Raw genomic sequence first — 16,960 nt, 5'->3', positions numbered from 1 at the left:
TTGATAACTGCAGAGCACCTGAGAAGTGCAGTGATTTAGGCCTAAGGTCACTTGCATAATTGGGAATGAATCCTAGATCAGCAGTGCTTAACTTAAAGGATTTTTTTTCTCCCTCTCTTTTTTATTTGTTTTTGAAACAGTAATTCTTCTTTAACTGTTAAAGCATGGGATCCTTATATAATTCTGGAGATGGTTAACTGCCTAGAACACATTTGGCTAGACAATGTGTCAGTGCAAAAGAAATTTAGGGAATCTTCCCATACAACTATAGCAACAGCCCTCTAGTTATTTAAAATAATATTTTTAAATTAATATAGAAATGCTATTTGAGACAAACAGCATTTTCAGAATAATCCTTTTCCAGAAATTTCATGGCTGAAACTGTTGGAGACTTCTACAAAGTAATAAATGGGCTCTTTAGTTGTGGGTTGAAACAAGACTTGATTTCCACTTGACATGAAAAAACAGGTGTTAATGAGATAATTAGCTTCAAAACAATTTGTTAAATGCTGTGGTAAGTGCCAAGAAGTTTTTGAAGAAAATTTAGATGCCTTATTAAAATGTATACTCCAAGCAAATGAGTTTTCAGTCTCATGGCTTGGTTATACTTGAGATCAAGTTTGATAGTTGTACTCTGGGCTTTCTAAAATGCTTTTTCCTGTTTGTTCATTGTTCTTTTCTTCATTTATCTATGCACACACTTCTAATAGAGTTTTCTGCTCTTCTACCTGCAGGTTCTTGGCTAAAGGCCAGAATGCTCTAATAGAACTACAAACTCAAAGACCTGTTGCTCTAGAGTTGTACAAAGATTTTAAAGAGCTGGGGAGGTTTATGTTACGCTACAGTGGTTCCACTATTGCTGCAGGAGTTGTTACAGAGGTATGGCCTTTTCGTAATAGACTTTCTGTACTGCAGAGGAATGATGTTATGGTTAAGACCTGTTTTACACCCTCTAGCCCAAAGAGTGAATTTTTTTCTGCTAAAAAAGAGACAGTGCTGCAGGAAGATGTGAGGAAAAGTTGTCATAATTCTGTTTAATTTATTAGGAGTAAAAATTACTGTGTTTAGAATTTCCCCTCTTTCCCCTTGAGTTGAAATACATCAGTCTTTTGAAATCTGCTTGTATGAATATACTGGAAGCAGTTTCTAAATAAGAAGTGTTGGCCATTTTAACTGTGTCTAGGTTGGGTCCAACATCTTTTTCTGTTATCATTAAAGGCAGGTGTACATTTGATTCTTACTGATGCCAAAAAATATTTTCTGATCCCGTGCGAGAGGAAGCAAAGACTGGGGGGCTAAATATAAATGTTCTATCTTCTACTACAAGCAAAAAATGTGAATGTCCCTCTATCTGTCCCTTTAAAAAATCTTGTGCATTAACCAAGTTGTGGTACTGAGAACTTAAGCCTGAGTCATTTAATGTCAAACCTTAGAATTTGAGCATGAACTTTTCTGGTTTCTCCTTGTATATGTAGGAATGATGTGCTAGGTCAGAGGCCTTATGGATGTATAATGCTCCTAAAAATCTGTCTGGTCTTAAATAAGATCCAGAAATGGGATGGATTGAACCCATTTTTCACTAAATTTGAGATGAGTACGATTCTATTTAGATCTGCAATATTTAGAGCTAGATTAATCTTTGTGGAATTGAGACTAAATAACCTCTTTGATATGTTATTTGGGAATTACTATTTTAGTACTTGTCTTCTTGTTCTAAGAATTTAAGTGGAAAAAGAATTATTTTTTCCACAACTATACAATACTGAAAAACATTGAGATCATTTTACACTGAGTACTTAATTTTCCATTTGCTTGTATTTTTAGATTAAAGAATGACAGTGGTGACAGAATTTCCACCGTCCAAGCAAAACTCAGTCAGATATCCAAACTTATGTATAAGAATCTAGTTATTTCAGTTGAAGGAACAAGTGCAATTAACTGGGGAGAAGATGGTGGTGACAAAAGTCAAATTGTGTGAGACATCTGGGGATCCCTTCATCAGGCTCTCCTGCTGCAGAACAAGATGCCAACTGACAAGGAACTGCAAGTGTTGCACTTCTTGATCTCAAGAATCTCATGAGTTTCTCCATGTGGAACTTAGCCCTTAGAGAAGTTGATGGAAAAATATTAGAAAACTGAATTAGAGAAAAAGATGAAGAATTATCATGAAACAAGCTCCTTACTTCCAGACATAAATTGTTTACATGTTTTCTTTGATTGCTTTTTTGCTGCACATTAATTCAGTAAAATAACTTTATTGGTCTAAAATATTTTTAGGTTTGAGTTGAATGCATATTCAGGGAAAAAAAAAAACAACTATTTACCTTGTTTTCAAGAGAATGGCATGTAGTATTATCATGGGATTGTTTTCCGTGTCCCAGAATTTATTTAAGGAAAAAGGAATTTTCTTTTGCTGTGTAGTGGAAGCTGTGCCAACTTTGGCTAATTTTATTTTTTAAACAGTAAGAATAATAAAATTAATTTGTCTGAGCATTTTTGTCTCCATCATCTTTTGTTATTTAAACACTCCTAAATTGTGTTAAATCATTCTTCACTTACCATAACTGAGAAGTTTCAGAGTAAACTTATGACTTAAAATGCGAAACTGGCATCCAACTTGGCTTTCTGAAGAAATAATTTCAGTTTTTCTCATGTTACTCAGTGCAGCCACTGCACATACACATCTCTTTCATCCATACTTAGGGCTCTTTTGAACAAAGGCTGACAGTTTAATCTTGTGGTGTCTGCTAAAGCCAAATTGTGCTGACTTACGCCTGTAAGTCCTTCCTGCTTTTCAGTAATGGGGCAGATGAAACCTCCCAGCTGAAAGGAGGGTCCTTCTGCCACCTCCAGCTCAGGAAGACACACTTTACTACAACTTGGAAATTATGTTGGTAGGAATTTTGAGAGGACCTCAGGTATTTCAGGACCTGAGTGCAGAATGGAGACAATTCACCTTTGCCCCGAGTTAGTAGTTGGAGGCAGGAACTGAAGCACTTGCTCCAGAGCATTGGTCTAGGGGGATTAACTGAAGTAAAGCTGTGTCCAGAGTAGTGAAGAATACAAAAATGCTATAGTTCTTATTTAGTTCACAGTCCTATATGGCCTGTACCTACTCTTCCCACATGATTTTTTTTTGTAGATAACTTTTTTTTGTGCTTAAGTTCTTTAGCCCCAATTCAGCAGCTACCTGCACTTGACTACATAGTTGAATTGTACTGTTGACAGCATGGATATTTGTAGAAGTATCAGCAATGCTTTATGTGGAAATGCCTTCTGTAAAAGCTTATGAAACTGAAATACCTGCAAACTGTTACTGCCAAGTTTATTAATTACCACTATTTATTATGTCTTTTTATAGACCAAAAATTGCATTTAAATATTTACCAGTTTCAACATGCACTGTGAAGGTTTAGGTGCCCTTGTGGGATTCCAGAGATTTATACTGCCAAGCTCCTGCATTGAACCAGTTCCACTTGAGCTTGCCTTTCAAACTTTGAAAATGTTTAGGTCGCCCTTAAGTCAGGGGGCAGTTCCAGTCTTCAGTTCTAAGACTTGCATAAATTCCTTACTGTTTATGGACAAGGGCAAACCTCTGATAACTCTTCTCACACGTTTGGATTAAATTTTGAGGCTCGCTTTTCTGTGATGACTGAAAAGCTACTGCATACTTTCCTAGTTTGCAGCTTGGGAGAAGCAGAGGTATTACATAATCCAGATGCAACGTGACTGCACTGCCTTTCAACACAGATTTGAACTCTGCCCAGAGGTGCCACTTGGTTGAAGCATAAATGATCTGTTGTTGTGCAATAGAATCATGTCACCTTTCTTCAATCAAAATATGATTATATGTTGATCCATGTGAAACTTGGTGGCTTGCCAGTTGTCTAGGATGCAAAATCTTCCTAAACTCCTGATGAGATATTCACAATCTCCTGGTGAGAACATACTGCTCTCTGGGTGTAGTTTTTTGAATATCTCTGGAGAGCAAAGAGGTGGCACACAATCTTAAAGCAATTTGATAATCCTCAGCATTGTCTTGGAGAAAATATCTTTTACACAGCTCTTACCGGGCAGTTTAGGGTCTTGGGAAGTTAATGGAAAAATTAATTATATGTAACAGGCTTCTCTATAGTAAAGTGGCTTCTGCTGGAATATCTATGGAAGGGAAAGCATGACAGCCAGTGTCTTGCTTTTTTTGGGAGAAAAAACCTGATGAATTTCTGACAACATATAAGAGTGTATCAGGTAGGATTGTGCTTCTCAGCTGTTTGAATTGAGGGGTCATGAAGCTGTTGTTTGATGTTTGGTGATATTAGTGGAAAATAGTTTCTTAGTGCTTAAAATCTTTTGGTTTTTTGGTGCATTGCTTTTCGGATACAAGGAAAAGTATTGATGGAACAGTGAACATGAGCTGCAGACATGCTGGTCTTAAGTGTCTTTTGTCTACTGACACTTGGAAGCAGGTTCCTGGCCAGATGTTTGAGTGTTGAATTATTTTGTTCAGTTGTTGCAAAAGATCTTCAAACTTCAAAAAAGCCAAAAGAAAAGGCTTTTCTCTTTCAAAAACTTCAAAAACTGTTACAGGTAGAAATTGCCTCAAACTATTCCTTTTCTCTCTTTTTTTTCCGTATTTCATTTCTTACAGACAGAGAAAAGCTGGCTTCCAGTAATTGTGCTGTTTTTCCCTCTTTGGTTCAACTCCTAGAAAAGAACTAAGTGTCACAGTAATACTAATTTTTCCCCCTTTGCTCTTTCCTGCTGTTGTTTCCAGGGTTTGTTCCCACTTGTAAACAAGCGGTGCAGGGAAGACGGAGATGGGGGAGGAGTTTGGACTCACTGTGCAAATACCTACAGACATATTAATCTAAATTGATGCCTCGTTGAAAAAAAATCACAGGTGAAGTAAGCAGCCAACAATGGCTCATTCAAAGGCTCTCTTAGTGCTGGAAAACTTCATAGGTGGCACATTTGTTCCTTGTTCCTCCTACATAGACTCCTATAATCCATCCACTGGCGATGTCTATTGCAGAGTTCCAGACAGTGGCAAGGAAGAGGTGAGTACTATCCACATGTACAAAAAAGTGAAAAATGTTAAATGCATGTAACAATAACCTTTTGAATGAGAGAGGGTGGAGGTGAGAGAACAGAAAAATGATGACTCCAATGCTTAAACAAGTAAATTCTTGATTATATTGTAGTATGGCATAATGCACTGCTGTGGCAGCAAATGCTGCAATTTTTTTCACATTTTGCTATTAGAAAGTTATGGTCTGGATTCTAAGCTGGTGTGAATCAATAAAGCTTCAGTAATTTGCATGGAGCTCCTTCAGCTCACATGGTGGGAGATGCCTTGTGCATAAGTTCACAATAACACCCAGACAGGCTGTAAATATAAACAATCTGTGAGAACAGTGTTTATTGATCGCTTTTGTAAATAAATTTAGGGGCACCATATGCAACTGTGTTCTCCCTTAGTGTTGTGAAGATTTGCAGTTTTCATTTAAAAGGGTTTTTGGCTTGATGTCTCTTCTCTGAAGATGATAAAAAGCTTTCAGACCTCTCTGGTTTTGATAGTAGCAGTTGGATATTCAGTGGCTGTGATGAGTGTTTTTCCTTAAAACATATCCTGTCCTCTGCATCCATAGGGTTTCCTGGTCTTGTGCTCTCTACTGGGCTGAATGTTTCCTGCAACATTGTAGGTATTCAGGTGTGGATAGGCAATGATGTTCATCAGGGGAGCTGCAGTTTCATTGATGCTGCTTTATAGGGGACCTACAAGTCTGTGTCCAAAATATTGTTTCAAACTTACTGAAGAGGAAAGTGACTGGACAGGCTTGGATAGCACAGAGGGCTTGGAAAATATTGTCAAATAACAGACAGCATTTTGAAAATGTTTTTTAACACAGACTACTACAGTGCGTAGCTGTTCCCTTTGCTTGCATTTCGACCTTATTGACAGCTTCTCTCAGCAGAAACCTTTGCACTCTAATTTCATCTGGGTAAATATTTGTTAGATGCTGATGACCAAGGGTTAAAGAATAACAGGTTGGGTTTGTTGGAATACATCTGTGTAAGTTCATTCCAATCCTAATTATGCCTGAAAAGTCTGCTCTTTGATGTGCAGGTGTAAATCTTCCTGTCCATTCATTTGCAAAATCATTAAAACCAGAAAGATCTGAGAATGCCAGAGGCTGCTGGCCGCTCTAGAGATACAGTTCAAGCATTCTAAGAGCAAGGCTTTTCTTTTTCAGCTTTCTCAGTCAGGCTTCTCTCTTTTAGCTTTCTCTTTCTCCCTTTCTCAGCAATGGGAACCCAGTTTAAAGACCTATAAATTTGGTGAGTGCTTTAGTCCTGCCCTCAGACAACTATGCAAGAAAGTTGTGCTCTGCAGAGCTGGCATGCGCTGGTGACTGATGGAATATGCTGAAGAAAATGCAATCTCTTACTATTTGAGGTTATCTAGAGATACCAAATAAGCATGTAGACCAGAGTTCAGCAAAGGACTCAGGGTGCTGGTTTCTAGGCAAGGCTCAGTGGCCAGTTGCTTATTATCTTGGTAAATTTTATTGGGAACTTAGGTGAAACAAGGGGATACAGTGAGTCTGTTGCTGACCCCAGAGTTTAACACCAGGTCAGCTGCTGTGGCCATTTTAGCCACTTTCTGCCAAAAACACTGAGGAGTTTTGTTCCTAGGGGTTAGTTTGTTTCCCTGCTAGATACCTTAAATTCTACATAGCAGTACGACAGCAAGATGAGCAGGTGCCCTGCATATCCAAAAGACAGGCTGATGAGGACTAATTAGTGCTGGCAAATATCTACTTTAAAAACACTTCTCTTTAAAGAACCTCGCTCCTGCACATCCCCTGCAAAAGCAAACATCTTGTCCTGAGGGCAGTTCAGCATGGGATATTTTGATAGGAACCTTTTATGGTGGGTCTGGATTGTGTGTTGTTTCTGTGTGTCTGTCTCATGCAGAAGAGGAAAGCAGAAGGAAGTGTTTCAGACACAGGAGTTCATAGTTCAATTCTTATGTGTGCTTTCTTTGTGGCTTTACTTTTTTTGCTGGCTTTTGCTAGTCAAACTAAGTAACTGTTTAACCTGTGTGCTTAGTTCTTCTTTACAAATCTCTCTACTTTTTTCCTACTTTTTATTTGATGAATCTACTGCCACCTAATTCCTTCCTTTGCTGGTTTTCTCTTCTGCTGTTTGTGAAAAAGCAGTATTTTTGTCCTTCTTCTAAACCCACTGAAGGGTCAAAAATGCAGACAGTATTGACCGTCTCCTCTCCTGGCAGCAGCTGGTGGAAAAGGCCACAGAAGAAAGGACAGATGAGCAGCAGCACAGGATGGGAGGGTGGAAGAACCATTAGTGAAGGTGGTATGGTTTCACAGAGGGTGAACATTTTTAGGGTAGCACGGTATTTGCACTGGACTCACTCAGGAAGCTGCAGTTCCCCTTTCCCAGGCCTAGTTTGTTCCTGCTTCAGGTGTTCAGTGGCTGACAGCCTGCTGCCATCGGCACTTGAGCAGGAGGTTGTTGAACTACCGTCGAAAGAGAAGAGTCTAGGTTTCTGAGCTTGGCCAGTGATCCATGTGACTCTCTGCACGTTGGTTCCTTTCCCACCTTGCCCCCTTGGTGTTGTTCTGGCTTTCAAACTCTGAGTGTTATTTTTACGGGGCCCATAAATTCTGATGTGTGTGGGAGGGGGAAGGAGAAGGGGTAGATAGATTTTTTTTTTTTGCTTGCTTGAACTTTTGTGCCCTCATCAGTGAAAAAGTCCTTGGGGTATCTGTAAATTATTCTGTGATGTTTTTTATAAGATCTGTCACAATCTGAAGGAACAAATTTTTTAACTCTGTTTTTTGGAATTGGTGGAAAGGAGCCTTAAGTGACTTCATGGGAACTAGCAATATGGCAGCATTCAGAGAGGTCATAATGGTCTGATCAATATTACATCAGCATCCTCCTAGTTAATGATTTTGGGAGATTTCCAAAACTGAAGAAATTGTACGAGCAAAATTTTAGGAACTCAGCTAAGGCAGCTTTGACTAAACCACCACTTTGATACATACATTAGACATTGGAAGTATGGCATAAGCATTACATAGGAAGCAAAAGTTGGGAAATAGGGCAGTTAATTAAAATATGGAAGGATATTGATGACCATCTTTAGTTTGTGTGAGACTGGTAAACATGAAAAAGGAACTGCTTATAAATCAACAGATGAATGATGCAGGTAACTTCATTTAAGAGTCCAGAGGAAATGACTGATGGGACAGAAAGCTGCCTGCTGAATTCAATCCTTTGAAGATAGGTCTGCTTCAGAAAAGTGGTGGTAATCTGCCAATGTTCAGAAATGTCAGGCTGAAGGACTGTACAGCAGTCATGTACATCTCAAGCAAAATCCTGACAGGAGTGATGTGTATCTGTATGAACACATATAATTCTTACCTGTAGGCTTTGTTAGGTGTCTGGTAAGAGAACTCACTAAACCCCAGAGTTGAAAAAGGACCTTTTTTTTTTTTTTTTTTCTGTGAGGGCATTAATGACTTTCTAACTGTGATCAGGTAAGATATAATTTTCCTCTGAGTGTCCATTCCCTAGATACATTCTTAGTCCTTGCTTGATCCAAATGGTGGAAATCAAGAGCTAGCAGAGCATCCAGCCCCTTAACTTTCATCATTGCCTGCTGTGGCTGAGGTCTTATGTTGCAAGGGTTATGCATGTTTAGACTGAAGCTGCATTTGCTCTGGGGAGATTCTTGCTCTTTCCTCTATGAGAAAAAAGATTCTTTTTGTTTTGGCCAGTGGCACCTGCTGGTTCCAGTTGACCATTCCAGCATTTCTTTCAGGCCTGGAGGGTGGCCCACAAGTTGCTGTAATTTGGAGAAAAACAAGAATTCCAGTGGAAATTTCTTTTCTAGATATTCTGATTCAGTAGTACTTATTGAGTTATGAGGTAGTGTCTTGATAAAATGCAGATGCTCTAAGGAATTGTCATCTCCCCAGCAATGTGGTCTGGATTATTAGTCTCTGAAATATGAATTTATCTGCTGAGTGTTTAATATTTTCTTAAGCCTTTCATTAGCATTCACCATCCTTATTTTGCTTTTTTAGGTGGAAGCTGCTGTCAAAGCTGCCAAAGATGCCTTCCCAATTTGGTCCTCAAAAAGTCCATTGGAAAGATCTCAGATCCTGAACAAATTGGCAGACCTGATTGAACATGACCTGGAAGCGTTCGCACAAGCAGAGTCAAAGGATCAGGGTAAGAACTGGAACTGTTGATCTCAAATAAGTGTGCCTTGCTGAATATTGAAATGGAGGATTTGGATGAATTTTTTTTTTTTTTTAATAGCATGAACTATTGGAGCAGATTGGAGTAGATTTGGATGAACCTTGAGGAGGTTTTGAATTTGGAATTCCTGGACGAGTCTTGCTTTTCGGAATTGCTGACTTTGACTTCAGTTGTCAGATATTTGGAATTACTAGAGGGAAGCTGTTATCATTGACTACGTTAGTACTGTGCTGGCGATTACTTGGGCACAGGACAAAATACATTTCCCAAAAGACACACAAATCAACTTTCAGAGCAGACCATAAAGCAGTGTTTCTCTCCATGATGACAGCAGCATGTTTGTTTTTGTTTCAGGAAAAACTATTACGTTTGCCAGAACGGTGGACATCCCTCGGGCCGTGTACAACTTCCGATTCTTCGCCTCTTCCATCCTTCATCACACCACAGAATGCACCGAAATGCCAACCATGGGCTGTGTGCACTACACCTCGAGGGCACCTGTGGGAGTTGGTATGATGATCCTCACATGCTGAAAAGCTTGGCAGAATGTCTGCCTCCATAGGGGCTCAGCAAAGATTTTTTTGAAAGCATTTATTATCTCAGAGTCATTTGCTAAACATGGGCTTGTCTGCTAAAGCATCAGCAACTCCATGTAAAATCAGTTATGTAACTTCATGGCAAAAAAAAAAAAAAAAAAGAAAAAAAGAAAAAATACTGTATACCTAAAAAGCTTAATCTCTTGCTCTCACCTTCACAATCTCTCTTGTATTTTGTCCGTATGTGTCTGTGGGTGAGCATTACAGCTGTGGATCAGTGCGATGTGCAGAGCACTGAGCTCCTGCTCCAGTGGGGAGAGTGGGATCCCCCTCTCCTTTGGGAAAGCAGTAGTAGTCTGTGACCCGAGTCCACGTGGATGAAGAAACCACTCTAGCTGGGGAACTGCTGAACTCGGCCACTAGATGCTGCTGCTGCTTCAGAAAATAAAGTGCCTGTCCTGAGCTGACAAGTAGCCGTGTTGTAACGATTTCATTATTAGGTTATGTTATACATATAGTACAAATAGCATATAACATTAAATATGAGAGTTGTCCACATTTACACTTGAATTACATATAACATAAAATAGTCTATCTTAGAGGACCCTGTTAAAACTTCTCTTGAGCAGTGAAGAACATGACTTTTTCTGGTAAAAGTATTCTCATAAGGAAAAGTCCTTCACTGAATCCGCTCCATCAAACAGAAAGAAATCACGTGGCTTTTGTAAGACGTCACACATGACAATTACAGATTTTTTTTCATAATTTTCTATTAATATATAAAGTGAAAATATTCTTAAAGGCAATTACTGGAAATAATTCTGGTTATTCAGCAATTCATAGGAGCAACAGCTTATATAGAGATAAATTCTAACACTCATAAGTTAGACTAAAATTTATCTGGAAAATGTGTATTATATGTTATACAGAGTTTGTTTAATATTAAAACTGAAAACTAAGAAGCAGCTTTAAAGAGCAGGAGGAAGCAGGAATATGATCTGAGCTGGCACATTCAGCCTGGAGAAGAGAAAGCTTTTGGGAGACCTGCAAGAGAGCTTAAAAGAGAGGGACTTTTTACAAGGACATGTTGTGATAAGACAAGAGGTAATGGCTTCAAAGTGAACAAGGGTAGATTTAGATTAGATGTTAGGAAGAAATTCTTTACTGTGAGGGTGATGAGGCACTGGTACAGGTTGCCTGAAGAAATGGATAATGCCCCAACCCTGGCAGTGTTCAAGACCAGGTTGGATGGGGCTTTGAGCAGCCTGTTCTAGTGAAAGGTGTCCCTGGGGCTTTGGAACCAGATGATCTTTAAGGACTCTCTCAACCCAAACCATTCTATAATTACTTTCACTTGCTCTTTTTTAACACAAAGTGTTAGCACAGACAAATTGTTGTAAATTATTGTTATGGCTAACCTTGCATTAATGTTCCTGCAAAACACTAAAAAACTTCCTGATAATATAAGATTCTGTCCTGAAGAAGTAGCAAAACTTATTCAGAGAGTTCAGCTGATCTCTTTTAGAATCATTTGCATAGGTCTTTTAAGAAGTTATCTCCCTGTGAGGAATGCTGCAAATTTATTGTACATTTGTCTGGAAATAAAAGCCATGGCCGAATTCCCTTCATAGATCTGAATTGGTGTATAACTGCTTGAGGTCAGAGAAATGAGTTTTGTATCCCAGCAGACTGACCTCCTATCTTTGTGGTTTTGTTTTGTAGCTGGTTTAATCAGTCCTTGGAATTTGCCATTGTATTTGTTGACTTGGAAAATAGCTCCTGCCATTGCATGTGGAAATACTGTGGTTGCCAAGCCAAGTGAGATGACATCTGTCACAGCCTGGATGATGTGCAAACTCTTGGAGAAAGCAGGTAAGTACTGTAGCATGCTAAGGAACAGGAATAGAGTGGAAATGTTTGTCTGTGCACCAGTTTTTTTTTTAGTTGCTGAAATCAGGAGGTGCTCAAAGGCTTTGGGAAAGACTGCAGTAGCTGAATGTTGCACTGGAGAACAAAAGGCTTTCTCAGTCCTCATGCTATCCTGTCTCCCCAGTCCAGCTGTTGCTCATTTTTTTCCACTATCTTCTGATGAAAAGTTTTGTGCCTCCGGCATTCCATTTATGGATGTCCTAAATCTGTGGTGCAAGCAAAGGAGCCATGAGAGAGTAAAGGAGTGAGAATCAGCTCTTGCTAACTGTGTCACGGCTGTATTTGGTGCACTGTTAATTAAAACTGGGAGAACAATTGCTTATTCCCTGAATGACTGTACACTGCATCTCTGGTGATGCACATCAGACAAGCTTGATTCGTGGAAGTGGTTTTATCATTTAACCCATGACACATAGAGCTGTGTAACATAATGGATTTCAGCTACTACTGAAGTTAAGGGTTAGTATATTTCACCCATGAGCTACTGGTAACTTTCTAACTTCAGGGACAAAACAAAATGTAGTAACGGCCTTGGAGGGACAGGGGGGTACAATGACCGTGTGCCTTTTTTCCCATCAGGGGTGCCTGCTGGGGTGGTGAATATCGTGTTTGGCACAGGCACCAAGGCAGGAGAGGCCCTGGTGTGCCACCCCGACGTGCCTCTCATCTCCTTCACGGGCAGCACGCTGACGGCCCAGCGGATCACGGAGAAAAGCGCTCCACACTGCAAGCGGCTCTCGCTGGAGCTGGGAGGCAAAAACCCCGCCATTATCTTCAATGATGCTGACTTGAGCCAGTGCATCCCCACCACCGTGAGGTCCAGCTTTGCCAACCAGGTGCCTCCTGCTCCTATAACACATAAACCCCGTTGGCAGCAGGATGGGACCGTGTCTGAGGGTTTGTGTGTGTGCCGCACCTACCTTTGGGTCTGAATCTCAAATTGTCAAGGTCTATTTCAATATTGTGTTTGAGAAAGTCCTAAGTAGAAAAATATGAAAAAGGTTTCATTATTCCACAAGGAGGGAAACAATGTAATAAAATGCTCATCTTCATACTCTCCATCAGAAGATAAAAAGGTGTTATTGCTCCTCTCAAAGTACATTCATTTCTTATCTCTCAGGGAAGCAGCTGCTTTAAGTCCCACTGTGTAAGTAAGTGGGAAGCTTGTTGATTTGTTAGAACTAAATTAGGGGACTTTCCACAAAATTTTACCAACATTATTCTTCCCTCACCATCACCCTCAGGAGAGAGCACCAAAGCCAGGAAATTGTATCTGGGCAAGTGTTAGAAAAATAGCTTAGTATCAGAAAAAGATTATCAGGAAATGAAGAGAGAGATCACTCAGAGTTAGAAATCATGTTTCCTGTAAAATATGTTGGAGAAATAAACATGTAATTGATAAAATTAAATTTACTTATGGCAGTGATTGCATGAAACTGATACTGTTTTGCCTTTTCCTTCTCTGTTTTTTACCTGGAAAAAAATCCCACTTTGCAGTGCTTGTTAACATAGTTTGCGCTCGTGAGGATGCAGAGAGACAAGTGAATTGGGTTGTAATTCCTAATACATGTCAATAGTGCAATGTTATATGAACCAATGTAGTTGATTTCTTGTTTGTTTCTTTCTTTTTGATAGGGTGAGATCTGTCTCTGCACCTCCAGGATCTTTGTTCAGAGGGAAATATACAGTGAGTTTTTGAAGAGGTTTGTGGCAGAGGCCAAAAAGTGGAAGACTGGGAATCCCTCAGATCCTACAATGGATGTGGGAGCACTGATAAGTAAAGAGCATCTACAAAAGGTGATGTTACATGGTGTTTATGTGACTTCATCTCACGTTTTAGAGTGCTACAAAAGGTAATTTCAGGACTATGCAGGAAAGGATCTTGTCATCTCCAAGATTAGCTCTGAGGGATGATAACTCAAAGCCATTATAAGGTATCTTTTTAATGAAGTTTCTTTTGCCTGTGGCTTGGGATCATGTGATTGCTCTGAAAAAAAGTCAAAGTCCCTGGGGAAAATAATTTAAAACAGTAAAATAATATTTTCTCCTGTTTGAATGTGATAATTCTAATGGTTGAATTTATACTCACAAATAGTCCTGAATTTATACTCACAAATGTTGTTCAACAACATTTTCTTCAATTTGCTAAGATCACTTACTTTGCCTAATAAGTTAGTTGACAAGTTAGAAGTTTTATTTTTATATCACTCTGGCAAATTCTGGCTTGTAGAAAACACTTTCCTAGAACTGCTTGCAGAAATTTGTAATGTGTGGAGAGCAGCTGAGATGGTGCACAGTTAGACACAGTCTGATTTAGTGGCTTATATGAAATGAAAGTTGCGGTGTCAGAGTTCAGGGAGAGCAGATGCATATATCCCAGAAATCTCTGACGCAAGTAGCAGACCCAAAAACCACAGAGTGAGAGAAAGCCAGACCTTTGATATGTTTTCCTGATGCCTCTCCAAGTTCTGTTGCTCTGAAGTAGAGTGGTAGAAACACCCACTTCCTGAGGTCCTTAGTCTGTAGCAACACAGAGAGCTTCCAAGTTTTACCTACCAAGGTGCGTAAAAGAAGAAAAAGCTAAGGAAGTCCTTAGCTTTTAGTGGTATCTCTGTGGTTTTTCTGTAAGGAGAGAAGCCAGGCAACAACTGCAGAACAGCAGAAGCAGATCAACAGGACATCCAATGTGTTCAAGGTAGCAAGCATATGGTAGCAGCAGCCACGGAAACATCTTTAATCATTTATTGATGCGATTTTCTGTAGCATTCATGGCTTCATCATCCTAGTGGCATGTAACCATTTAAAAAGCCTTGCCTGTGAGGCAGGAAAATACTACTGATTCCTTGGAGTAAATGAGTGAAACCATTGTGTGGGATACATGGCAAACTACCCAGGCTCCTGAGAGAAGGGAGGGAGGCTCTGGAACCACTTGTATTTTCTCCAATGGTCCTACCCTTTTGACAATACTTAGTGGGAAGGGCCAGCAGTGTTGTCTGCTAGGCTAGTAAGCGTTAGGAAAGAGAAAACAATTACTTTTTTCAGCAAGAAATACACAGCTTGGCATACAGAGAAGCATAATAAAATTTAGGGAATGCTGCCCTCTATTGTAAAAGGGCAGCATGTTCCAGCTGGAGTTGTTCAGAGGCTCCTGCTGATGTGTAAACACTTGGGATTTGGTGTCCTTTAGCAGTGATGTTTTTCTGCTGCTTCCCCAGGTAAGGAACTACGTGAAAAAAGCCCAGGCTGAAGGAGCCAGAGTCCTCTGTGGGGAGGGAGTGGATCCTTTGGCCCTCCCACCTGGCAACCAGAAAGGCTATTTCATGCTGCCCACAGTTATTGCTGAAGTCAAGGACGAATCTTGTTGCATGCAAGAAGAGATCTTTGGTCCTGTGACATGTGTGGTAGCATTTGATACAGAAGAAGAGGTGATCAGAAGAGCCAATGGTGTGAAATACGGCTTGGCAGCCACGGTGTGGTCCAGCAACGTGGGACGTGTTCACAGGGTGGCACACAGGCTGCAGTCTGGATTGGTGTGGACCAACTGCTGGCTTGTGAGAGACCTGAACTTGCCATTTGGTGGGATGAAAGCCTCAGGCATAGGCAGGGAGGGAGCAAAGGATTCATATGAGTTCTTCACTGAGGTCAAAACCATCACAATAAAGCACTGACATATGTCAATTGAAGTACTTTAGAGTGAAATAAATGACAGCAATTTGAGTTACCAAAAATGGCTCCTTAGAATACAGGCTGCTATTGTGGCCATTCCTTTCTTGAACTTTGGTCAAGTAATATCAATGACAGCTGAAAATGATCATCCCAAATGCTAATGTTTAAGTCAGTTTTTCATGTTGGATGAGAAAGTCAGTGTAGACCTTGATATTTTTGACAGTGTAGACTTTGATATTTTTGACATTCCTGCCTCAAAAATCTGTCCCTTTAAGGCAGATTGGAGAAGGAGTAACATATGACAGTAGCTCTGGTTTGTGAATTACCTTGAGGGACAAAGTAGCAAGCACATGGTGAGACTGATATTGTAAAGGGGAATCAGCTCATTTTCACTCTAAACAGTGGGGTCCCATCCACCCATATTGCACTTCACTGATAATCAGACAAGGATTGATACTACACTGAAAGCCTGAGGAACTATCTTCAGCCTACTAAGTGGTTTTAAACCATGGGGTCATTAAATTCTCTTGATATTCATGGTGACAATAAATGTTTTAATTATAACCTTCTTTATGGTAGGGAGCTGAATCATCCTAATACCTGTTCTCTGACTGTTTTGAAACGAAAGCCTTTTGTCACTTCAAGACCTCAGTGATGGTGGTTTTTACATCCCTGCACAAAAATATTGGCTGCATCACAAACAGCATCACTCTTCATTAATAGAACCCAGAATTTACTCCTGAGAGAATGAACTGTTGGAAATGCTTGTCACCAAAATATAAAACCACTTCCAACTCTTCCTCATTTGTTTGCAGAGATTTTTTTTTTAATCAGGTATATCACAAACTTGTTTGCTTTCAACAAAAAGAGAAACAAGAGTTGGATACACATCACATCTCTGGATGCCACCTGGTTGCAGAGCAGACCTAGCAGCCAGGTTGGAACTGTGAGCATTTGATGGATTTGGCACAAGAACCCCAGGTTGAAGGCATATTATGGAAATACGTAAAAATTATAGGCTTAGTGAATTGAAGCATTCTGAAGCAGCATTTTATTTTAAAAATGCCTAGGTCTATTAATGACCATGTGGTGGCAGCAGAACACCTGCTTTGGTGTTTTTAATCCCCAATCACTCAGCTGGGAGGGGAATAAACAGCTATATCAGTGTGTGTTTGATTCTGCCAATTTCTTCTCTCTTTACACATCCTGTTTGGAAGAGCATAAGAACCCAAAAGCTGTGAAACAGTTCATTAGTTGGGGGGTGACATGGGCATGTGGGGGGCAGACATTTTCAGCAACAGAAGATGGGATATTGCACAATTAGTAGAAATCAATGGATACATTCCCCCATCTGGATCTGTCTAGGTTCATATTTAATGAGATTCTTTTATTTTCAGGGGTTGATTTTATCTTTGAATTAAATGTGGTGGGAGATTTCCAGATGTATTTTCCTTGCTGTAGACAAAGGTCTGTGTGTCATCTACATGATTCTGGGCCAGTAGGAGTATTGGGGTGGGGACAGAGCTCTGCAG

At 39.9% G+C, this 16,960-nt stretch overlaps 2 protein-coding genes across 4 annotated transcripts in view; both read left to right on the top strand.

Moving 5' to 3' along the window:
* HBS1L (HBS1 like translational GTPase) overlaps positions 1-2,493 on the top strand; it is a 59,012-nt gene extending 56,519 nt beyond the window's left edge. For all 3 annotated transcript variants that reach the window (XM_030267970.4, XM_030267972.4, XM_030267971.4), the window contains 2 exons: positions 735-879; positions 1,825-2,493. In XM_030267970.4, the coding sequence (XP_030123830.4) occupies positions 735-879; positions 1,825-1,836 (157 nt within the window). In that variant the 3' untranslated portion in view covers positions 1,837-2,493. The remainder of the gene's footprint in view (positions 1-734; positions 880-1,824) is intronic.
* Positions 2,494-4,817: 2,324 nt separating this feature from the next.
* On the top strand, positions 4,818-15,490 carry ALDH8A1 (aldehyde dehydrogenase 8 family member A1). Its single transcript, XM_002190879.7, has 7 exons — positions 4,818-5,057; positions 9,120-9,267; positions 9,652-9,807; positions 11,556-11,705; positions 12,342-12,598; positions 13,398-13,559; positions 14,978-15,490. Exons 1-7 carry the CDS (start codon positions 4,920-4,922, stop codon positions 15,428-15,430), a joined length of 1,464 nt encoding a protein of 487 aa, XP_002190915.4. The 5' UTR covers positions 4,818-4,919; the 3' UTR covers positions 15,431-15,490.
* The last annotated feature ends 1,470 nt before the right edge of the window (positions 15,491-16,960 follow it).

This window comes from Taeniopygia guttata, chromosome 3, assembly GCF_048771995.1.
Source record: "Taeniopygia guttata chromosome 3, bTaeGut7.mat, whole genome shotgun sequence".
Taxonomy (NCBI): domain Eukaryota; kingdom Metazoa; phylum Chordata; class Aves; order Passeriformes; family Estrildidae; genus Taeniopygia; species Taeniopygia guttata.
This window is presented reverse-complemented; position numbering and strand designations above follow the sequence as displayed.

Bases quoted from the DNA above. Each gene is read 5' to 3' on its own strand.
- ALDH8A1 (XM_002190879.7), top strand. From the start codon at position 4,920: ATGGCTCATTCAAAGGCTCTCTTAGTGCTGGAAAACTTCATAGGTGGC. The intron at 9,808-11,555 runs GTATGATGATCC...TTTGTTTTGTAG, and splicing joins GAGGGCACCTGTGGGAGTTG to CTGGTTTAATCAGTCCTTGG. The intron at 12,599-13,397 runs GTGCCTCCTGCT...TCTTTTTGATAG, and splicing joins GGTCCAGCTTTGCCAACCAG to GGTGAGATCTGTCTCTGCAC.